The sequence below is a fragment of the Camelus ferus genome, chromosome 7 (assembly GCF_009834535.1).
Source record: "Camelus ferus isolate YT-003-E chromosome 7, BCGSAC_Cfer_1.0, whole genome shotgun sequence".
In the NCBI taxonomy this organism is placed as follows: domain Eukaryota; kingdom Metazoa; phylum Chordata; class Mammalia; order Artiodactyla; family Camelidae; genus Camelus; species Camelus ferus.
Genome location: NC_045702.1, coordinates 61,004,316 through 61,028,928, shown reverse-complemented (window position 1 = coordinate 61,028,928; position 24,613 = coordinate 61,004,316). Strand labels below are relative to the sequence as shown.

Below are 24,613 nucleotides of genomic sequence, written 5' to 3'. Positions count from 1 at the left end.
CTCTACCATGCCATTCCTATTCATTTTCAAGACTCAGCTAGAGTTTTTCTTCTCTTGTAAATGTTTTCTTGATTTTCACAGTTTGAATTAATCAGCAGGGCCTCCACTATACATTGCACTACACAATGATTCCATACCATATTAAACGGTATTTGCTGGTTTACATATTTGTCTCTCCAGTGGTACTACCCTCAGCACCTTTGATTACTTGGCACGCAGTAGGGTCTTGATGTTTTTCTTTCCTTTTTATCAACTAGAACATCAGAAATAGCAATATAAGAAAGACTGAAACAAGTAGCACCTTAAAAGAAAAAAAATTTATGATGGGCTGGATTTGGAGAATGAAAACTATGGAAGAATCAGGGATGATCCTGAAGTTTAAGATGTGTATGACTAAAAGAACATTCATGCACAAAGAGATTAAGGAAAAATTATACAGATTCTGTACATTTGGAAGAACTTTGGAAAGCTTAGATGTGAGTATGTTGAATTGAGAAAATGAAAAAATATCCAAATAGAAATATCCAGAATTAGTTGTGTGTGTGTATATATATATATATATATATATATATATATATATATATATATATATATATATATATATATATATATGTATATATATATATATATATATATATATATATGACTAATGTTGGGGTCATGTTGGGGTCACAGAACAAGAGTCACCCTTTAGTGGTAGTGCTTACATTAGAGTGATGATATTTAGTTATCGCCTTGTTAAAAGGTCTCCTTAGAGAAACAGTGTACAGAGAGAAGTCTCATTTTTACAGACCAAGAGGAAGAAAGAAGTTACAGAGGGAAACTGAAATAAGTCAGTATTAATAAGACCACCAATGGTGATGTCACAGAAACCAATAGCTGTTGCCAGCTACTCAGCAGCAGATGGATATACTGCACCATCTCACAGACACTTCTTGCAAATCTAAGTTCAAATTCACAAGTCTGCCTTTCCCCCAGCTTTCTCCACCTCTGTTAATGAAATCATCATCCACTTGGTTTCATTTAGGAATCATTCACAATTCTTCCCTTAATCCTGATATTCTCTCAACAAATTCTATGAACCTGTCCTTGAAATATGATTCTTCTCTTCCTTCTCCTATCCAACCAATCACCACGTTAGGTGATACAGATGCTCATTAACTGCCTGCCTCCAAGATCAGCTACCTATGATCCATCCTTCCCATTGCCAGAATAATTGTTCTAAAACAAAAAAGCGCTCTACTGAGAATCCCTCAATGATTCTCCATTCCCTCCAAGACATACCTTTGTCCTCCATGACATGGAGACTGCTTACTTCTCCACTTTTCTTCTGATCTCTACCATAAGCAGCCTGCATGTTTTGCCTTAGGGAAACTCAGGTATTTCAAACACAACATGCCTGAAAAGGAATTCATCATTTCCACAAGCTCAATCCACTCTTCTTCCAGGGTTCTCTGTCTCAGAAATGTTACCACAACAAGGCAGAAACCTGGTAGTCATATCCTTTCCCAATTTTCTCATCCCAAATCCACCTAATTCTCCTCACACCTAATGTTATCACCCCAGGCCCCACAACCACTCATCTCTCATTTGGAAGTGTCTCTTAAAGGGTTGTGTTACAGTCACAGACCACAGACAGAGTTATTTTTCTAAACAAAATCTGATCAAGGTTAGCATTAGAGTGAGGATTACGGTTAATATTTGGGCTAGGGTTTAACACTTTTCAGTGGCTTCTCACTGCTGCTAGGATAGATTCCTAAAGATGCCTTTCAAGGCCCTCGCTGATTGTCCTCTGGCTAACCTGGAACAGCCCTCTATGTACTCAACCCTACCTCACCCATTTTCCTTCTTTTGGTTAAGTAGTACCCACTGGTTATGGGCTTTTAGCTTGTGTTCCCATCCTGAAATTCAAATGTTGAAACCCTAACCCCCAATGTGATGGTATTTGGGGAGGTAATTATGTTTAGATGAGGTCTTGAGGGCGAGGCCACCATGAAAGGATTAGTGTCCTTTCAAGAAGAGGAAGAGAAACCAGAGCTCTCTCTCTTCCTCTTCCATGTGAGGACACAACAAGAAGGTAGCCATCTGTGAGCCAGGAAGAGGGTTTTTCACTAGGAATCAAATGCGGAGGCACCTTGATTTTAGACTTCCCAGCCTCCAGAACTATGAGAAATAAATGTCTGTTTTTAAAATCCCCAGTCATAGCATTTTGTTATGGCAGTCCAAGCTGACTAAGACCCCATTCTAGTTCTAAGTTTGTCATTTCATCAGACTCCTTCCCTGTGTCCTGTGGCTAATTCAGGGCCCCTGTCATGTATTCCCATAGCACCCCACATATTTCCTGCCGGGGGAGTCATTACAGTTTATTGTGCAGACATGTTTATGCCTGTCTTTTCTGCTGGTCTATAAGATCACAAAGCAGGAACTCTCTCATCTTGGATTATCAAAGTCTGTCACAGTGCCTGAGACACAGTAGGCATAAAATTACTATTTAATAAATGGGTGAGTAACTTGATTGGACCATGCTGCTATAAGCTTGTGTATTCCTGTTTATTTCATGCAGTACCAAACTAACAAACCCTAACTCATTAAGACTCATCACCTCCTCTAAGGTGGTTTCACCTTACTAGTCTTATGCAGTTAGACACCTCATTTCTGTTTTCCCACATTAAGACCTCTATCACATTGTTTTGTTTCTCTCCCACACATCCCCACTAAGCTGATGAGCAACTTGAAGGCATGCTATTCTCCTCAGTGCATGTTTGCTGAATGAATGGATAAATGATTCACTTGAGGTAGGTTAAGTAATATTTCTTCCAATACTGAGGGATAAAGCTATCCTGACTATTAAGTGATTCCAGTTCTTCATTAATGTATTTGGAAGGTATTGTAAACATACATGACACAATATTTTATTTTTAAAAAGATGTATAGAAAGTAAGGGTGTAAATATAGTCATTTTACATTAAGAAAATACCTACAGTTAATTGTGTGACCACTCTGACTGACAATTCCTTATTGTTCACTACAGTATGTCTTTTAGCCCACTCTTCGTTTTTAAAAACAACTTAAGTAGTGGAGATTCTTTAGTGTTCTTTGGGAAATTTGTCTGAAACATTAAAGGCCATTCAATTTAAGTTGTGTCATAAGTTTCCATTATTCTTTTTCAAACAATTATTGTTTTTATTTTGTAATTCTTCGAATTATCACTATCATTCTCTGACTTTACTTTCCACGAATACTTTGGAGATGAAGCCTATAGAAGAGAAAGATTGAAGTTCCAAGAACTGGTGAACTGTACTGTTCCAGACCTTTGTCATTGACTGGTCACAAGACATGGATGGAACCACTTTACGTCTCTGGGATAACCCCATTATGCCTCACCTGAAGTGCAGCAATCAGGACTATAAAGATAGAACAGATGGTCTCTGACGTCCCTTCTTGCTCCCCACTCCTGCCATGGCCTTTCATAGCTGCTGAGGCTTTTTGTGTATAGTTCTTCAGCTTGAAGAACATTTTGTATTATTTCAGACAATTATGGATGGTTCACATTGATTGGCCATATACTTTTTTACTAGTCTTTCTCATGAAACTGTGAGCTTCCTTTTTAAAAAAAAAAACATTATTGAGGTGAAATTTGCATAACTTAAAATTAACTACCATAAGATGTAAAATTCAGTTAGTACGTCCACAGTGTTACGCAACCATAACTGCTATATAGTTCCAGAACATTTTCATCATCACCAGAGGATACTCCGTACCCATTAAGAAGTCATTCTCCATTGCCCCTTCCTCCTGGCCACCACTAGTATGTTTTCTGTCTCTATGGATTTACCAATTCTGGATATCTCAAATAAATATGATCATATATTACATGACCTTTTGTGTCTGGCTTCCTTCACTTAGCATAATCGTTCTGAGGGTCATCTGTGTTGAAGCATATATCAACACTTCATTCCTTTCTATGGCTGAACACAATTCCATTGTATGGATATACCACATTTTGTTTATCCAATCACCCACTGGTGGACATTTGGGTTGTTTCCACCTTTTGGCTATTGTGACTAGTGCTGCTACGAATATATGTCAGCTTCTTAAAAACTGGAATTATTATCTTGATATCCTTAGTGCCTGGAAAATTGGTTAATCAAAAGTCTGTTGAGTATACTGATAACATAAGTTAATGTCTAAATGAATATACAAAGACAAGCTCGTACACATACACACATGCACAAAAATCCGGCTTCTCCTCCTATCTTCCTCCATATCAAGTAATGATACCAATGCCCAATCAGCAGCCCAAAGCAGAAACTTCTCCATTTTCTCTATTTAATTAATCACCAAGTCCTATCAACTCTAAGTCTTAAGTACCTCTTAAGCCCTCTTCGACTTATCTTCACTGCTTCAGCCTTAGGTTAGACTTTCGTCATCCAGGCACTGTTACGAAGCCTTTCCATGTGTCTGCCCAGCTTCTAGGCTCTTTCCCCTGGTACACAGTTATCCCACTGAAATATAAACCAGACGGCACACATCTCTCACTCAAAAGCCTCCGTGCAGTGGTTCTCCATGGACTACACGTTAAAGGAAGACTCCTTAAGATGACACAAGATGCCCTTTCTAGTTTCTCTTTATCTTATTGATAGCCTTTTTTGCCTACTGCTATTTAATTATACCCTAACTTCTAACTTTGAACATGCATTTTCCCTCCCTTTTCATGCCTCCATTCACTCAACACATGTTAAAGAGTACCAACTCTGCCTCACGCCATGCTAGGTCCTGTTGACACAGGGGTGAATAAGACAAGTGAGGTCCCAGTTCTCCTGGGACTTACAGAGCAGAGGCAATGTTGACATTTGAGGTGGATGATTACGTGCTATAAAATCTATCCTGTGTGTTGTGGGATGTTTAGCAGCATCCCTGACCTCTGTCCACTAAACACTGTAGCATACCATGTGGTGTTTAACCCTATTAATAATAATTGTTGTAACATTAATTATTTTTTAAGTACAAGTTAAGATAAATGTCACCCGCCTCTATACATGATGTTGTGCCATCTCCCTGGAAAGTGGTTTCCTTTCTTTTCTGCCTGGTGAATTCCTGCAAGAGTCAGTTTCAACGTTCTCTTTCCCCACTCAACCTTCCCAAGCAGAATCAGTCGCTTCGTGTTCTTTGATCCTCCTTGCAGACTCCCTTAGACCTTGTCAATACATTGTTCATTGAATAAATGCAAAACATCTTTGTTTTAATGAGCTAATGCCTATTTTTTCCAGTAAGATAAAGTAATCTCTTCCCATTAGTGAATGGCCTCTATTTCAAGTGTTAGTAAACAAGGGATTTTGGTATATGCAGATTTAGTTTCATATACTTTTTCCCAAACACAAGAATTTTAGTTCCAGTATATAAGAATTATGAGACATTCCTGTTGGGGATAATTAGAAAAACAAAAAATTGGGTGTTGGGAATAAAAAAGTAAAGTAAAGCAGATGGCATGGTGGGAACAGAGGTTTTTGCCTTGAGGCTTTAGGAAATAAGGGAATCTGAGGAGACATAAACCAGGACCTTAAAATGGCACTCCTGCAGCTGCAAGGAAGGAGAGAAGGGATATTTGTGTAAGAGGGGCCTGATGCCATGTGCTTTCAGGAGTTATCTCTGGGACCGGGGATGCAGGAGTCAACAATTCGAAATCATGCAATCAGAAAGGCATTACATATTTGGATGGAGAACCAGATACAGGGGGAAAAAATCCTTTCATATGCTTATTATCTTTAGCAAAGCAAAGCAAATTTATGGGCATTTCATTGAAATGGCAGGGGAGAAAGACCCTGAGAAATTTCTATTGAGCAAGAAATGGTAAATGGAAAGCAGTTGTACCATAACCATTATTAGTAATTTAAGAAGTGAAAAATGTCACTGCTACTCCCTTCATTTAGCATGCTGTCTTGATGGTTGTACTTTAGAGGTGATACAAAGATGTATAAGGACTTGCCTTTAGTCCCTCTATGACCTTATTTTCCCCCTAAAATCTTAAGTACCTCAAACTGAAATATCTCCATTCCCTCACAGCTGGGGAGGATCTCCTGTATTTGTGATGTCTCCTGAGACTGGAATCTGTGTCTTATCCCTCTGTCCCTGCATCTGCACCTGGCACACAACTGCAACTCCACCACTGATTACTGAGGATACAATCCAAAACACGATGTGGCTAGAGGACCTGGTAAAACCCACCCTCTTCTCTCAGATGGAGATTCTGAGGAAGAAAAGTGGAGATTGGGAGCAGGCACAGCAGAAATGGACTCAGCCGCAGGCAACAGCTGGACGTCAGAAGCAGAGAAAGCGCGGAGATAACTAGTAGGTGCTGGGCCAAGCCAGAAGGGCTGTCAGCGAGGCCTGAAAACAGGGATGCAGGTGTTGCAGCAAGTGCTGGAATATGGAGCCCTGGGGAGGCAGATCCAGGCAGGCAGGTCTGCGACAGTGACAGACATGAACATGGAGATATGGCGCTGAAATTTAGGGGCAGGACCCTAGTCTCCAGGGTGTCAGAAAAGGCGGGGTTGCCAAGATCGTGTCTCAGGCCCAGTTTCCAACACTGTATCTTTCATAGACAGGAGGTTTGTTGAGTGAATGAACAAATGAATGAGTGAATAAAGCCAATCAGAGAGGAAACAAGCACATTATCAAAAGAGGAACTCAAGGGCAAGAAGACAAGAGATATGTTATAAGGATGCACTTAAAACATAGACTGGATTTCAGATATATGAAGCCCAGGTAGAGGAAGAGTGCCACAGGGTCAAATCCCCTGAATGGTAGTCAAAAAAAAAAAAAAAAAAAAAAGCTAGAACTGGAGCTTCTTCAATTCATCTTCCACAAGGTCAGGGCCTGCTTCCAGAGTCTGGGTAGGACTAGTCTGCAGTTGTACCTAAGTGGCCACAGTTGTACAACAAGCATCCTAGCAGAAAAGCCAGCAGGGACTCATAGGCAAAAATAGTGACTTCTGTGATTGTTTTAGGCCAGCATCTTGCACATTTTGAAGCTCTAGATAGGAAGATCTATTTATTCTCTTACTTACTCTCTTGGGTGCTTCATAAGGGAAGTTTATTTTTTAAGGGTCTGGCATGCCATTTTAATTCAAGAATCACAATGTGACACGGGAACTATAGGGGATAGAAGCGTATGTCTATGATGTCAATATAGAAATAGGTATTTCAAAACATCACCTGGGCTTTGCGGGGCATTTTCTAGAATGAGTAGTGGATTTGCAGTAAATCATGAATCTTTTCTACCTCACCTAAACTATTTAATTATCCAGGGAATTACACCCCCACAGTGGTGAATTCCAAGGTACTGTAACAGGGAGAAGTTAATTGGTCCTTAGAGGAACTGAGGCTATAAATCAGACTTCATCAGCACCAACTTCTAACCATTCAGCCAATCACATTCAGCTTTCTTAAAGAGTTAAGGTATATTCCTTAACACACGTTTTTCCATTGTAAATATTATATTACCAACATAGCCTTAAATATAGTTTTGATCAGAAAAAAAAAGGATAGAAACAGTCTTCCTTTGATGTTACAAATACTGGGACTAAAGAACAATTAACAGCCTTTCAGGATGTTCAGCTATCCATCCTCTTGAACCAAGGAGAATCAAGAAAAGAAGCATTCTAAGTCAACAGATATATTAGAGAGCAAATATGGCTGTAGAGGGGGCTCTCTGGAGTGAAGAATAGAGAAAAGGAGTTAACATTTTTTTAACTGGACTTTCCCACTTTTCTATCCTGTCATGATCACATCTGTTCTCTGTGATATCAGATTTAGGTCTATCCAATTCAAGCTTGACCGTTACAGTCACATTCTTCCTCAATACTACATCACCTGGAGGGCTGTTAAAGCACAGACTGTTGCTAACCCACATCCCGAGTTTCTGATTTAGTTGGTCTGAGATGGGCATGCAATTTGTATTTCTAACAAGTTTGAAGGTGATGCTAGTATTATTAGTCCAGGGACCACACTCTGAGAACCACTGATCTGGAGGATACCTTTAACTTTGTTGAGCCTCAATTTACCTTCTGGAAGATAATAACTAATCTTGAGACTGTTGAAAAGGCTAAACATTGCAAAGTATTTCAGACACATGCTGGATGTTATTTTAATTTAAAGAAAAGAGCAGGAGACTAGGAATCAGGAGACCCCTGGTTACAGGTCTACCATAAGCTAGCCAGTCCCATAACTTCTTTAGGCATGTTTTCTCATTTATAATATGTATTAATTCATGCAATAAAACTTACTGAACACCTGCTGTGTCCCGGACATTTGCCAGACATCATAAATATGGTATAAAAGCAATTCCTGATTTCACACACTGTAATTATGATTATGATTTGGCTGATATCTAAATTGTCTTCCAACTCTAAAATTTTGTGACTTTATAATTAATAAAATTAGCTTTTTTTCAATCACTTTGTCCTTCATAAATTTGACAATAAAATAAAATTTTCATGAGATGTGAAGGAATAATTAGGTACTACTGTCAGGTGATTTCGTTAAAATATATTTATGTATTATTCAAGTAAATTTCTTGTGTTGATTGTCACTCTTACCTATCAATGAAAAGAAAAATTTAAATGTGTGGGTTAAATGGTAACCATCAGTGAAGAAAACAAACAGAATTTGCTTTGAAGTCTCATGTTCTCCAGTTATGTCATGCCAAATCACTCTTTGTTCATGGAGTAAATATTTGTTGAGCATCTACTACTCAGCAGGCACTCTACTAGGATATAGGGTTGGAAGTGTGAATAAAATCGGCATTGTCTCTGCCATTAAAGACTTCACATTCACATGAAGCCAGTCAACGAACAATTAACTCCTTTAAACAATCAATTATCATTGTGATAGATATTAGAAGTACAACACATTTTGAAAATATGCAACAAGCAACAGACCGAAACCCAGATATGGATTTGACCCATTCTAGCACATCTAGGAAGCTTTAGACAAGTCATCTCACCTCTCTAAGCCTCATTGTTTTTTAACTTATAAACTTGGGAATCATAAAGTATACCCCACCAAGATTTAGATAATGACTTTTGTAGGTTTGAGATAATTTATGTAAAATTCCTAGCAAAGTACTTAACACACTACATAATAGGTAGCCATGATGTCACATTAACTAACTGGAAGATTACTACATGCTCCCTGAGGGTAATGGCCATGTTATATACCCACCAACTAGTACAGTAGCTGGCACACCAACAAATAATTAAGTGAATATTCATCTGGTCTTATTTAAATAATCAGCGAGAACTGAATAACCCAACTGATACGATGCAGGGTAGGAATCTCCATGCCTTCCAAACAAATCTCACAGAGAGAAATCAGCCCTCAGATCTTTTCAGCTACCACCTTAATTATCAGCTAATACCTTCCTGGCAAACAAAAAAACAACTAGAACTAGAATAAGATGGTGTAGTATTGGTGCTTTCCACAGAGTGGATCCTCAAAATGTTTGAAAGGAGATGTCAGTCAGATGCTTACTCTGATCAAAGAAAAAGGAGGAATTAAAGCATAAAATGGCATGGTCTTAGGTTGGTCTGCATTTTTATTACCAGTAGGGTTCTCAACCCTTCTCTTGCCATACTTTAAGGTGTGGCCCAGTTGGTAATCTGTGAGTTGCAGGGAGATGAAGTGATCATCTTTTTTTCAACAGAGAATTATTTAGAAATAGGAACCCAGTTGTTAACTGTCTAACAGCAAAATGTAGAGATCCTTGATCTCTGCCTCTCTTCTTCCACTCTCCACTCTCAACTTCTACCCTACTCTGCTTCCTTACTCCTTTTCCTCCTACTCATGGACCGACATGCAGTCACCGAGGCTTCCCTTACACTCACACACATCATCACAGTTATCACTAGAACAGTCAGTTTAGGCTTTGGGCCAGCTCTCTACCAAGCCCCACCCCCATCCACTCACAAAACTTCTGTTTGGAGGCACAAAATATTTAACAGAGATCTAAATGTAAGCCTTAAAGAACTCCTCCAAAAACACATTTAACTAACTTCCCCACTAAGTGACAAGTAAGAGAAAGAGAGAGTCAAAATAATGTGTAAGAACTGCTAAAACTAAAGTCTGTTTCCCACTTAAAAAAGAAAACTTCTCCTTAAGTTTTCTCCATTTTCATTGTTTCCTCTAGATTCAGGGCCTCCCACCAAAAGCTGACGACTGCCAGCTTCAAACCCTGCCACATCAGCAGGGAGGGAGCCCAGCAGCATTTGGTATTTGCATCAGTTTCCAGGAATGCTTTTCCAGTTATCAGTTTACTCTGCAGAGATATTTTTCCTTTAGTTTAGAAATATGTGCTTAAATGTCTCTAATTCTCAAAAACTAGCTGAGCATTTTGTTATGCTAAAAGGGAAATTATAATCACATTTCCCAATATGTCCTACAGTTTAGACTACCAGGTTTGACTGTAGATTCCTCCTGGCCAACACCCTCGAAGAACTGACCAGACACTCCTTCCAATTCCTTCACTCCAAATTATTTTTTAAAAATCTTCCGAAGTTATCTCCCAAGTCAATGCTCTTAATTAGAATAGAAGAAGAGTTTATTATAGTTTTCGGTTGTTCTCTTTTACTTCCATTAACTTTGTTTGTTTGTTTGTTTGTTCGTAAGTTTAGAGGAAGCAACCAGTTTAAGAATATGCAATCCCTTCGGTTTATGGCAGCTGCTGATAGAGTTAACTTAAGCAGAAATTCTTCCTTAAAGTACAGGGGTTTAAAAAAAAAAAAAAAAGATGGGAAGAGACAGGGGAAAAGAAAGGAAAAAAGCTTAACAGGGAACTACAGCCCACTCATTTCTGTGTGGTGGAGATGAGATTGACCTCAAGACGCTCCTTTTGCCTTGACTTCTGGAAGAGAATGGCTGCCCATCGGGCGTGCTGGACAAGCAGAGGAGCACCCCTAGACCATGGCCTTTCCTCAGGGCCTGGAATGACATCTCAAGAGGGCTGGGGGAGACGGCCATCGCCATCCACTGCAGTTTACTGTACAGTAATCTGGATTCTCAGGATCTCTGGATTCTCACTTCCAATGCCCCAGGGTCAAGGTTCCAGCTCCTCTTTTCCCTGGGGGAGCAGAGAGTGGGAAGGGTCTGCAACAGGAGAAGGACGTTGGGTGTTGGGGAGAGAGTAAACATCCATGTTGGAGGGAGCTCTGCTTGAGGTGTTCCCTGGGGAAGACTGCCTGTATCCCAAACTCGAATTAGCCTTGGTTGGGCTAAGCGTTTTCCCCCAAGGTGTGTGTGGAGAGAGCTGGGAGGTGCTTGGACGTTGCCTGTTAAGAGTGGGGTCAGTGAATGGGCAGCGAGTGCAAGAAGGATTGGGAGAGTTGCTGAGGCTTATCTGAGTCCAGGCTCAGGATGGAGCTGGTAATATCCAGACAAGGAATCTGCGGAGAAGGGGAAGGGGCAGATTTTCCACCGCAACCTCGGAAAGGAGAGACAGGCCGAGTAAGAGAGGTGTCCAGGTCAGTCAGCTGCAGTCACTTCGCAGGGCCATATAATCCCCAGAGCCTTGGTTTAGAATCAGCCTCAGCAGAGAGAAGCGAGGAGGTCGCAGAATTTCCCCGATGGTTTGGCCTAGCCAGGAGTGCACAAAGCACATCCTCCCTGGGGCTGGATGGAGCGCCGCCCCAAGCCGGCTCCCCTTCCCATCCTCCCCAAAGTAGGCGTTCTCGGACTCCAACCTTCCACAGATAGAACCCCCCTCTTGCCCTCTCCTGGAGCCAGAAGAGAGAGGGAGCGTTACTGCTGAAAAAGTGGGCTCACACACTCCCTAAAGCTGGAGAAAAAATGGGCGGGGGGCGGGGTAGAGGGGGCGGAGGGAGTGCAGCCTCCGGCTGCGCCACGCTGTCGGATCCTCTCTCTCTAGTCCCCTGCCCCCTCCGGGCCGCCGGGCCCTCCATCCTGCCAGTAGCCCGCAGGGCACAAGGTAGGCAGGGCTGGACAGCTCCTGCTTTGATCTCTGGGCTCCTGTACCCTCTCCAGCTGCCCGGCTGCCCCGAGATCTGCAAACTCTGCCCACGTCGTTGTCAGCAGAGCTCTCCCACGTGTCCAAAAGTGTTTCCAAACTTGGAAAGGGCGGGCGGGGACCGGGGGGATGGGGAGGGCGGAGGTATGCAGACAGCGAGTCAGAGTTTCCCCTTGAAAGCCTCAAAAGTGTCCACGTCCTCAAAAAGAATGGAACCAATTTAAGAAGCCAGCCCCGTGGCCACGTCCCTCCCCCCTTCGCTCCCTCCTCTGCGCCCCCGCAGTCTCCTCCCAGCTGTGGCTGCCCGGGCCCCCAGCCCCAGCCCTCCCATTGGTGGAAGCGCTTTTGGAGGCACCCTCGGGCCAGCGAAACTTTGGCCATATAAATAGGGCAGATCCGGGCTTTATTATTTTAGCACCAAGGCGGCAGGAGGTTTCGGCTGAGTTGGAGGTACTGGCCACGACTGCATGCCTGCGCCCGCCAGGTGATACCTCCGCCGGTGACCCAGGGGCTCTGCGACACAAGGAGTCTGCATGTCTAAGTGGTAGACATGCTCAGCTTTGTGGATACGCGGACTTTGTTGCTGCTTGCAGTAACTTCGTGCCTAGCAACATGCCAATGTAAGTGCCTTCAGCTTGTTTGGGGCAGTCTGGGAAAGAGGTTAGATGGGTGGGCAGCCTGGTCTGAAAGGAAAACTTGAACAAAGTTCTAGTTACAGCTTGGAGGGAAGGCTCTCAGGCATGTGGAGAGACGCTGGCATTAATGAGAAACATGGGAAATACTTAAGAAATGAAAACAAAAAAGGCTTGACTCTCGCCAAAAGTTAGGGAACTTTTTTCCCTTAACTCAAGAGTGAGACCGTTAACTTGATCTGGATCCTCCCATTAGTGAAGCTCCAGGGGAGCATAAAGTCTTTTCCCTAAGGATGAGATACTAATAGATGTGATGAAGGCAGGCAAGGACTACACAAAGGTCCCATATCTGCACTGATGCCAGTCTTGTGAAACTTGAGGCCTGCTCTAGAAAGCCCTTTAATTTAGTAATAAAAAAATTCACCCCCTAAAGGCTTTTCTCTTCTGGGCGTTGTAAAACGAGTCTGGATGATGATGACCACGAGGCGCCCTCTGGAGGGAGGTCAATGAAAGCACAGGGGACCAGGCCTTAGGGTTAATGGAATCCCCATTAAAAAGACTCTACAGGTTTAAACAGAATGATCTGCATATCTCATTGAAGCCATTCCCAATAGCTAATCAGAGTATTCTGGGAAGGAAAATGGATACATTCCGAAAAGTAAAATTAACTTCTCAATTCTTTATCTGGTCATGGAAATGGTAACATTATTTAGCTAAAATCTGCTCTGCCTCGTGTTGAGCCTCAGAGTTACTTCTTTAACATGCTCCCAACGGCAGTCAGACATTCTGAATACAGAAAGTTGGGAAATTTCAACACTGATCTGACATTCAACGAGACCTAGGTTTTTCCCATGACTTTGGCACTAATTTATCATGTGACCTTGGGCCAGTCAAACTGAGCCTTTTCTAAAATGCAGGATAGAGATTAGATGGGCTCCAAACCTGCTTTCCAGCGGTAGGTTTTATGACCAGACTTCTTGTCGAGAGAGAAAGAAGAAAATCAGTCCGTTTTTGTCTTGAAAATGGCGGCCTAATTACTAGACAAAGATACTGACTAGAGGGAGTAAGAGGGGTGTCTGGCCACACCCAACACTCCAAAACGTTTGCTCCACCCACATGCCACGGTGTCTACCATTGCATCATCACTGATGTATCTGCATGTGTGTGCTTTCTCCCTTCATCCACTTTTAGTATACACACTGTAAACACTGAGGAATAATTACATTGAACAAATTCACATTACCAAGTTCATTTTTTATGAGATCTGAGAGTAGGGGGAAAAGAGTTGGCTCCTAGAGAAAAGATGAAAATAGACCTATGGAAGTTTGAAGGTACGAAGGGCAATTCACCTTCTGATCAACAACCAACCACAGTCTGGAATAAAAGTTACCAAACACATTGTTCAAAATGGCTCAGTCTGAATAATCAAAAGGCAAATTTCCAAAATCATAAGGACTTCCGTTAATCAAATCCAGGTATAATTATTTTTCCTACTGATGGACACAATGAAGTAAACATATCATTTTCCTAATTTAAAAGTAATTCTCATAAATTGCCCTTAAATGTCAATGCTGGATGTGGTCCACCCTCCTGAATTGTGACTGTTGAAACAGATGTTCTCCCTCCAAATGACACACTTCTTGGCCACCTAATTAAAGCAATTTTTAGGGGGTGATTCATCTTGTTGCCAGCTTGGCCACACTTACATCCCGTGTTAACCTATAATTTTTATACCGTAGGAGAGGAATTCAGTCTTTAAGGACTTACAGCAATTATGGCAAAGGGGGAGGATATTACTTTATTTTATTTTTTCCTAGATCTTTAATCCACAGTTTTTCCATTTACACAGAGCAATTCTTTCCTGGGGACAAAAGTGATACATATTGGTAAAACGACCTTACCTAACTTAAGTGAAACTATTTAAAGCAAAATTTTAGATGTCCAAATGAATTCATTTCCATAGTGACTAATTTGCAAATTAGACCTTTTGAAAAAGGACATTAAGAATGGTACAAACTCAGTGAAGTACTAAGTAACTTTAATGTTTTATAGAAAGCAAAGTCTACTTTAGGTAATGTACTTACTGAATTTTTCCCTTTTCAAATTTTTATATATCAAAAGTTATCTAAACTATAAATTATTTCCTCATCAATCCACTGGTTTTGCTTACATTCAGTAATTCACCTGTGCAATTTACCAGCTTAATCACCAAGCATTAGAAATATCCTTTAGACACATTAATATTTCACAGCATTTATAAAATAGTAAATAATTAACAATTTAATTCAAAATATATTTACATATTAATATTGAAAACAAATCACCCTGCTGATCCCTGCCATAATTCTGACCTGCATAATTTCCAAGTCATTAGAATATTCTTAATGAAAAATACAATTTGTCCTTTAATTAGGTAAGTCAATTTTATAGACTAATACACCCATTTGTTAATCACTGCTAGTGATCAATGAAATAATATTAATAATTATTTCTTTCTTTCCCCTTTCCTCTACAGCTTTACAAGAGGTAAGTAAAATTATTTTTAAAATTTGTTATTTCAGACTTTTATTGCCATAACCAAAGTAATGTCTTCTCTGAGGAAGGAAAGGGAAGCTACATTGGTATTGACCAAACTGAATTTCCAAAAAAAAAAAAAAAAAAAAAAATCATCAAAAGTAATGGTAGTCAAACCTTTCTGGCTGCCTTAGAAAGTATCCACCCCAATTTCCAAAAGGGGTGGGACTACTGAATAAGACCACCCTAAAAAGAACACCCATAAGAAAAGAGAGTAAATAATCCAGGGGAAGCTTGAGTTTTAGCATCAGCTACTATGAAGCAGAAGGCTTCACCGAGCTAGAGAATCTTGTCACCCCCTCAGAATCATTTGCAAGAGTATTATGAATAAATTCTTAGCTCGTGAATTGAATTGGAGGCATAATTACAGATAAGTATATATTTGGGTTCTGTATATATTTTATTTAATTTTTTGGTAAAATTTAAAGTTATACTTTAAGATATTAAGATAATAGTAATGCACAATATATATACTCTGTAGGTATGTTTGTATACTACATGGAAATGGGAGCCATCTTTAAATATACATGTACAATTTTCCCCATAATAATCTTTTATTTATTCTTTTCTAGGCAACTGCAAGAAAGGTAAGAGTCGAATACTTCTCCATAATACCTTAAATGATCAGAGATAACTTACCATTTAACTAAATTTATTAGTAGACTGCAGAAGGAAAACACTTTGTCAAGATTTTGCCCACATGAATATGCATTAGCTAAACCATAACATAAAGTAGCTTTGATGCTTAAGATAACAAAGCTTTATTATCTTCCGGAATCATCTCTAATTATACTTATGTTATACAACTGGTGATTTACATACTAAAGGGAAAAAGACTTGTTTTTATTCTGGAGATGGAATGAGTATTATGCTAATTATAGGTAGTAAACAGAAGTTTATTTTAAGTGGCTTTGACTATATAAATATGCTGTTATTGATGTTACAAAATGATAATTTTATCCATAGAAATCATCTTTCTAAAAATAGTGATTATAACATTGGCCTAATGCTGGAGAGTATAGCCTCCAATCTCTCAGTTTTAAAAAATTACATGTAATAATAATAAAAACAAAACACTTCTATCTATTGTATTATGCCATTTTTATAGCTACTATCTAATAACATTAGGGTTAGATCAGTCTTACCAACTAATCATTATCAAGAATGCTTTGCTCATTCACTGGAAATTGCCTAGACGTTTATTATTATGCTGTTTGTATCTTCCTTCTAGGGCCCAACTGGAGATAGAGGACCACGTGGAGAAAGGGTTTGTAATTTTTGAACTATTAAAGGGCTTTTGCCCATATTTAAATAGCTACATATTAGAAACTACAGGAGACTGACAATTTATAAGAATATTATGTATCCAGATAATTGCCTACCTTTTAAGCAGATGATGCCTTACAGAAGAAGTGAATGAGCATTATTATATATAATCAATGTTCTTTTTAGGTCAAGATTATCCTTTAAAAAAGCAGGACTATTACAGATAGCCATATTCTTTGTGTAACAAGTCTATCTTTCTTTGTTTTTAGTTGCCCTGCCCAGTGTATCTATCTACCTACCACCAAATGGTCTTTCTCTTTTTAACATGTTTTGTTTGCTTTTGACGTAAGGTCTCTATGTAGGCTGGGAATAATAATGAAACAGCAATCAACAATATGTTTCTGTCTAAATTCATAAATGTACAATAAGGCTTACATTTTATGCACAATATCCTTAGATCTCTCTGCTATGCCAGTGGGGGCATGTGTAACCTTATGGTTTTTCGTTATACGACACTTTCACCTCTGTATAAATATCTATACCTTATATCTATCGAGAAGTACAGACTTAAATGTATCCCACTCAAGCAATCTATTAGAGGTAGGATTATGTCAGTAAATGACTTTAACAACATAAATAGTGTTAATGGTAGGAAAGCTACAGGATTTTCTACCCTGTGATAAAATGACTATTAATTATCATATTGATTAATCTACTTTTCACACATAACATAACAATAGAGTAAGTCCATCACAGTCAGAAACTGACAACCAATATACATAGTAGTACATAACTGTGTACTATTAACAATATGAATTTACAGCTATAAATTTTAGCTATAATTTTTATCTTTATTTGAATAGTGGACCTACATTATGAATTAATATTCAATGACTGAGATATTCCTCTTCCAGGAGGAAGTACCCTGTCTGTGTCTTCTTTGGACATCAGTTACTAAACCTCCTTCTAAAATAGACCCATATCAGTAGTGACAAATATGGCATTTTAAATCTTCACACCTCTTGCACATTCTGACCAACTGATCTTACAACATGTATTTGGAGATCTCTTTTTTGAAGTATAGGTTTCTAAGGAGTCTGTCTAACCCTGACCTAACTCACTTTTCACATAACAGGGTCCACCAGGCCCACCAGGCAGAGATGGTGATGATGGTATTCCAGGCCCTCCTGGTCCACCTGGTCCCCCTGGCCCCCCTGGTCTCGGCGGGGTAAGGTTTCTTAAGTCTTGCTAACTTTTAGCTAACTTCAGTTTCTCATACCTCTGTTGGAAGAAGACCCATTGTGGAATTTATTTTTAGTGCTTTTAAGGTAGAGTCTGCTATTTAGATATTTGTATAGTATTTTATTTCATTTCTTTGGTTTCTTCATTTGAGATTCTGCTTCGCCGGATCTCTCTGTGAGCCCTTGTCAATTACAGGACAGGTCTTTGTGTTCACTGAGGGTAGCTGCAGCCCTCACAACCATTATTTAATTTGGGGATTTAATATCTTTTATCAGTAGGGCACAAATAAAAGGTGTTGCATTATTAAAGAGTTTGATTAGATTGAATTATAAATGAAATCCCTGATCTTAAGCAATTTCACAAACATCCTACTCTTTTTATTCTCTTTGGCTTGAAGTCTTCTGAACCAACATTCAAAGCAGTTTTTGGTTTAATTTGCTTGAAACTAATTTGAGAAAAGTACATTTCCCTTTTTCATTAATATCTCCTTTTAGCTTTATGTCTTTAACAATGGTATGAGTGCCAAATGGCCTCACTGCAGGAAGGAAAACATATTTGCTTAATTGGTTAGCACTATGAATCAGAAGCTTGATTCTAATACCCAACTGTACGCCAGTAAAATAAGACCTTTCTTCCCCAAAGATCTTATTATGATTGCTTATCTACTGAGTGCATTAAAAAGCACCTTCTTTAATAGATGTACCACTATAAGAGAGATCTTTAACAGTAAAGCTATTACTCTGAACTATTTTTTAAAAGTTTAATCTTCCAAGGGGCATTTTAATTTAATTTTCTTCTAAACTTGAAAACTCTTTATATCCTTTTTGAAACTCCAGCAAGAAAAAGGCTTCAGTCATTTTGTGGAGTTCTGGAGGAGGGCAACAGGTAGAAAGGCAAAGTTCTTGATCACTGCTTAATTTATCAGGGACCCTCACTGACTTTCAAAGTTTAGAAAGCTGCCTTCCTCAGTGTACAGGAAGGGGGTGGGGATTTGAGTGAGAAGGTTAACAAGGCAGGAAAAGGTTCAAAAATAAGGTAAGGAAGCTCCCTATTTCAAATTAGGTGTGGACTAAATTCTAAACTTGTATTTCTCCTGAATTTTTACAAATTTAGCTCTAAACTAATAATTGTCAAAAATATTACTACCTTTTAAACAACAACAGAAAAATTTTTAGAAGTATGAGAAAATGAACTACACAGCTGGTAATTATATATATATGTATTTTTTTCTTCCATCTAGAACTTTGCTGCTCAGTTTGATGGAAAAGGAGTTGGTCCTGGACCAATGGTATGCTTATCTTCTTTTATCTTAGCCAAAAGATTACTGAATGGAGAACTTATTTTATTAAATTTCACATTGCCGTTTATTTAGCTACCTAGGTTAACATTCAATACTTAGATAAAAGTAGCAACTCTCTTTGTATTCAAATCTATAAAAATCTAAGCCTACGTTAGGGAGTTCAATTTCTCTACAAACATGCCTCCTTAGGATAAATCAGATATTTATATCTAAGGAATAATCTCTGGACACAATAACCATAACTTAGGTAAATCAGTTTAATTCAGAAGCATGATCACTCTGATTATTCTTTTTACATCCTTTAACATTGCCTAGAATTTTTAAGAATCAGCAAATTCTAGTGTAGCCCGTTCATTTTCTAGGTAGAATTTAAGCTCTATCCCAAGGTCATGCATGTGGTTAATGACAGAACCAGGACTAACTGCCAGGCAAGATGTCTGATATTCAATGACATCATGGCACATGTATCTAGCACTTGAATAAAACATTACTTTATTCAACAAGTATTTATCAGGTGTCTTCGATGAGACCCAAACTATTATGCATTTGGGATATAGCAGTGAATATAACATATTGTCACCCTCCCTCAAAGTAATTCACGATATAGGAAATGCTTCTTTTTATCCATGTTGATAAAAATTCCTTTTCTTAAAGTTTAATTTTAAATCATTATAGGAGAGAATATGACTGTGATGATATGACTATCTTTAACAAGTGAACCATCTTACAAGCATTAGTGAGATGTGTTAGGGGTAAAAAACTGCTATGAGCATGCAAAATACATTCTAGTGTGTATAATATAGAGGGGAAAATTGCTGGAAGTAAAAACAGTAAGTTGATTAAACACTACAGTTTAATACACTCCCACACATAATTTAGTGATTTTAATTAATTGTTTTCAAAGATATTTATCTGCCCAAAGTTAACATAGTCTTTAAAATAATAAATTTTACCTGGACAATGCATTCAGTGCTCTGTCTTCAAAAGATGTTTTGCTGGAGGTAATGGTCCGCAATAAGCTAATACACTGTAAGGGCAAGACAATATTTTCTGTAAATTATAACTTTCTCTTGAGAGGTAATATGCTTTTAATTGATGATTTCCAATTTCCTGATTTTGCCTGGTAATTTAAAACATTCATATCTGAAATGAAGAAGTAGAGATTTTCTTTTGGCTTTGTTTATATTGGATATTTGAAATTAGCCACTCCAGCTAACGCCGGACATTAGTCAGTTTTAAAGCAGTACCTATATCTCAAGAAGAAGCTAAAAAGGAAAAAAAGTAAAACATTAATAAAATTTTTTAAAAGCCTACATAAGACCAGAAAATTAATATGGATTTCAGATTCCCCTCACTTTGGAACATCTCTCTGGGGGGCATAAAGCAGAGTGTTTTACTTTTAAATATCAGTGAAATATAATTTAAGCTTGCACACATCCATACACATTCACAGACATACGTAATCAACAGATATGTGTTTCACAAATAGGAAAGATAGGCAGCAATAAAATATCAAAATAATTTTCCGTGTTGGAAAATCAGTAACTATAAAACCCCACAGGGTTCTTCTCTGAATTAATGAGTAATCATCATCCATCTCACAGCCTCCACAAAATAAACTACCTTTTATGTAAATGAAATTGTTACAAATGCATGGAAAAATGAATAAATATAATTAAAAATTCATGATGTCAAAGAAAATATATCTAATGTATACCTAAAAATATTATTTTGATTGAAAAGTGACAGTTTTATGTTGAAGCAATTTCCAAAACCAAAAAAAAATAATCCTTATAATTAAGATGTGCTTTTTAATAAAATCCGTATTATTTCACTTAGGCCTTAATACAGTGGGGCAGACTTGACTGCCAAGTCCCCGTGGTTGATAGGTTATAAACAAATTACCTGATACTTGTCTGTGCAATATTTTCCACATTAGAGAAATGACCTTTCCTGAAGAGCTTGCACAGGAACTGATTACTGCAAAGGGAAGTCAAGAAAGAGTATTTGGTTCGCAAACTAGGAACACTGTTTTACTCTATTTCTTGTGCTACAGAATGAAGAACAAAGGGGAGAAAAATCTGCTGTCCTTTGGGCCATATTTTCAATAATAGTAGCATATAATAGATTCTTCCAGTAGGATATTTCTGTAATATTTTATTTTTTCTTCACCCTTCACTACACCCATTTTTGTTTGACATTTTCATCAGTCACCAATAGCCCTTTAAGGAGCTATAAGGTTATAACAAACCTCCTTCTAATCATTAATAAAGACTTTTGATCCTTTTCAATGTATGCCCCTTGTGGCAATAAAAATATCAATTCCTTAGCTAAGTATGCTTTGAGGAGATATGGATTCCAAGGGAATCCAAATGGAAATGCTTCATCAACTGCGTGGACAGCAGTTGTATATTCTATGCAAAGACTGAGTCACTTCATTGAATTAGAGCAATCTCAATATGCCTAGTTGTGCAAAACTCTAAGGAACTTGTGGCCACCCCATCCAACTGAGTTCTGATTTGGATTAGGAGAAAAGGCGGAAGCAAAGGCAGAAAAAGAGTGGAGGAAACTTTCATCCCTAAATGCCTCCTTGGGAGGAACAAAAATCATGAAATAAAACCAGGACAATTCTTTTAATTTGTCCATCACAAAATGTCTATGGCACTACTAAGCTAGCCCTGCCTAACCCAAACCAAGGCCATGACAACCTGTCAGTGCTAACTATACCTGTCCTCTTTACAGGGTTTGATGGGACCTAGAGGCCCTCCTGGTGCAGCTGGAGCCCCTGTAAGTATGGGAAGTTTGTAATCTCCCTTATATAAAAAGACGGAATTAAATAAAGCCTTGGAGTGTGACACACTGTTTTTCCTTAGGGCCCTCAAGGTTTCCAAGGACCTGCTGGTGAGCCTGGTGAACCTGGTCAAACTGTGAGTACTTTCCCCCTTTCCTGATAAATTTTTTTCAAGAAGTCTATTAACATAGCATTAACAAAATGATGGGTCTCCCATCTTCCTAGGGTCCTGCAGGTGCTCGTGGTCCACCTGGCCCTCCTGGCAAGGCTGGTGAGGATGTAAGTATTTACTCTTAAGCATTTCCAAATGCCATTTAAATACTCCTGCCTCAATGGGAATTTCTAGATTCAAATGAAGTATTCTGCCAAAAGCTGAATATGTCTGGTATAATTCTCCCCATCTAGAAAATAATATTTTAATGAAATATTAATTTGATTGTAATAAGGAAATATAATTGTTAATTAAATATATTTTTGATCGACATATTTATATGATGCCTTTTCCCCTATTGTGAAAACCAAGATGTCCCCTTCATCTGATAGTTACCAGGAAAAAATTTACCCTATGATGCTTTCATTTAGGGTCACCCTGGAAAAGCCGGACGACCTGGTGAGAGAGGAGTTGTTGGACCACAGGTGAGATTTTTTACAATAGTGTATGTCCAAACGTCAGAGGCCTCTCATATATAAGATAGCTGGTAAAACTAGAATCAGTCTAAGTGGCAACGTAGATGTCTGCATACTTATACAACACTCATTGAAGGCACCTGACAAATAAAGGAGCCTAGTTAAAAATGCATACAGTTTTCATTAATGCAAATAATATAACATTAACGACAACAAGTATATTGTAAACAACTAAACTGTGTTTCCTACAAATGCCATAGAATTAGTTAGTCAAATTAGAGCAAGTTAATTTGCAGCTCTTGCTTAAACATACTAGTCTTTCATTCCAAGCTTGGACTTTGACGAGAAGAAACACTTTGTCTTTTCATTTAGAACAAAAGCATTACTTGTCTTCTGTGTTTCTTTTTAAGGGTGCTCGTGGTTTCCCTGGAACCCCTGGACTTCCTGGCTTCAAGGGCATTAGGGTAAGCAAAATTTTTTACCCACAGGAGAGAAAATAGAAAATGCTAATTACTTTTATTAAAAAACTAAACTATATTTAAACTGTTGGGTGACACATACTTGCTTCCAAATTCCTGGAATTTGCGAGAGTGGAAAGAGAATTCAAGAGTAAGATGGCTGGAAAGTAAAGTGTAGTTTTTTTTTTAGTCTTGTCATAGCTTCCAAGAAACAAGGATCCCTACAGAGAAAATTGTATAAAATGGGTATAACATAAAGGGTATTTACAACCCTCTGAAAATCATAAAATTATTAAAGATGTAAAGTATGTGAGAGAGCATTTAGTCCTATATCCTTCACTTTCAAGTGCAGGGAGGTTCAATGACTTACCTAGGGCAACAGAAGGAGTTCGCCCAGAGCCGGGCACTAAGACTCCACTCAACTATAGCAGCCACAAAATTCACCTGGGAGATAACTGCAAAGATACAAGATGTTTGAGTTGACCAAGCACTATAGTGGAACAACATTTTAATAATAAGGATTTGCCTTTCAGGGTCATAATGGTTTGGACGGATTGAAGGGACAACCTGGTGCTCCAGGTGTGAAGGTAAATACTAAAGCAGAAGCATTGTTTTTAAAACCATTGACTATAATTCCCCAGCACCATCAGAAAGTATATTTTACTAAAGGCTACTCATATTCTGAAGAGCATCTTATTTCCTCCTCAATACTTCATATTCCTTAATGGTGAGGACTATGGGATTCTGTAACAAAATGCCAAGTATTAATAATATTTACTTAATTCAGTATCTATTAAACAATTGCAATAAAAATAATGTCAATAGTTTCTTCCTCCATTTCCTTTCCTCCTACAATTTCAGTCAATCTCTGCAGCCAAAATAAAAGTAAATAAACACATAATCAGATATTAGGAACACTATGTTATTTTAAACTGTAAATTCTCCTTTGCCATGTGCTAATTAGATAGGTACATTCATGTCACAATACGCTTTTCAACCTCTTTCCTGTGATTTATCTGTGCACACTCAAAAAAATTTTAATTAGGTAATTAAAGTCTCAGAAGTGTGTTATCTCTTGGCTGGGCTTTTCTCTGACAGCGTTTTCAACTATGAAATGTTCTCTCTCCTATTAAGGAGATAATGTGATATTAAAGTGAATACCAACGTAATTACAAATTAATGAGTAACGAATACTAGCGGGACCAGAAATGAACATGAATATGGAGAATCTGTTCTAACTTTCCAGCTGCCACACAAACGGATAAGGTCAAACTCATTCTCCCTAGAGCCTACTATAGTAGCTCAGACTACTAATCACAGCATCATAAAATGTTAGAGCTGCAAGGAGCTTTGGAGACTCATTTTGCAGATAAGGGAAACTGAGGCTTAGAGAAAGCAAGTGACTTGCCCAGAGTCACAAATCTAGTGGTTAGAAGGGCATAGGCTAGAATTCCTGACACCTGCTTTAGTGCTTACTCCCAAAGAATACACTTTGTATACAATTCGAGAAATGAAGGGTCCTTAAATGGTCTCACAAACGAGGTTTCTTCTATGTCTAAGTTAGATTATCTTGAAGGAAACTTCTTTGTCATGTGCCACTGTATTAAATTGCGCCCCTGCCACCACCAACATGGTTTTTACTCAAGATAAAAAGCACATAGATTGGAAATAAGTAAGACATCTCTAAAAAATATGAAACTTTGTA

At 38.5% G+C, this 24,613-nt stretch overlaps 1 protein-coding gene and 1 long non-coding RNA gene across 4 annotated transcripts in view; one reads left to right on the top strand and one right to left on the bottom strand.

Moving 5' to 3' along the window:
• Positions 1 to 24,613, bottom strand: part of LOC106728889 — a 488,051-nt gene that overhangs the window by 320,550 nt on the left and 142,888 nt on the right. For all 3 annotated transcript variants that reach the window (XR_004321543.1, XR_004321544.1, XR_004321545.1), the window contains 3 exons: positions 23,279 to 23,363; positions 20,938 to 21,012; positions 19,986 to 20,059 (listed from right to left, as the gene is read on the bottom strand). This is a non-coding gene — a long non-coding RNA (uncharacterized LOC106728889). The remainder of the gene's footprint in view (positions 1 to 19,985; positions 20,060 to 20,937; positions 21,013 to 23,278; positions 23,364 to 24,613) is intronic.
• COL1A2 (collagen type I alpha 2 chain) overlaps positions 12,249 to 24,613 on the top strand; it is a 35,810-nt gene continuing 23,445 nt past the window's right edge. The window contains exons 1-12 of the mRNA XM_006178535.2: positions 12,249 to 12,638; positions 15,166 to 15,176; positions 15,797 to 15,811; positions 16,456 to 16,491; positions 17,626 to 17,718; positions 18,973 to 19,020; positions 21,775 to 21,819; positions 21,906 to 21,959; positions 22,049 to 22,102; positions 22,406 to 22,459; positions 22,861 to 22,914; positions 23,442 to 23,495. Coding sequence (XP_006178597.1) covers positions 12,569 to 12,638; positions 15,166 to 15,176; positions 15,797 to 15,811; positions 16,456 to 16,491; positions 17,626 to 17,718; positions 18,973 to 19,020; positions 21,775 to 21,819; positions 21,906 to 21,959; positions 22,049 to 22,102; positions 22,406 to 22,459; positions 22,861 to 22,914; positions 23,442 to 23,495 — 588 coding nt within the window. The 5' untranslated portion in view covers positions 12,249 to 12,568. The remainder of the gene's footprint in view (positions 12,639 to 15,165; positions 15,177 to 15,796; positions 15,812 to 16,455; positions 16,492 to 17,625; positions 17,719 to 18,972; positions 19,021 to 21,774; positions 21,820 to 21,905; positions 21,960 to 22,048; positions 22,103 to 22,405; positions 22,460 to 22,860; positions 22,915 to 23,441; positions 23,496 to 24,613) is intronic.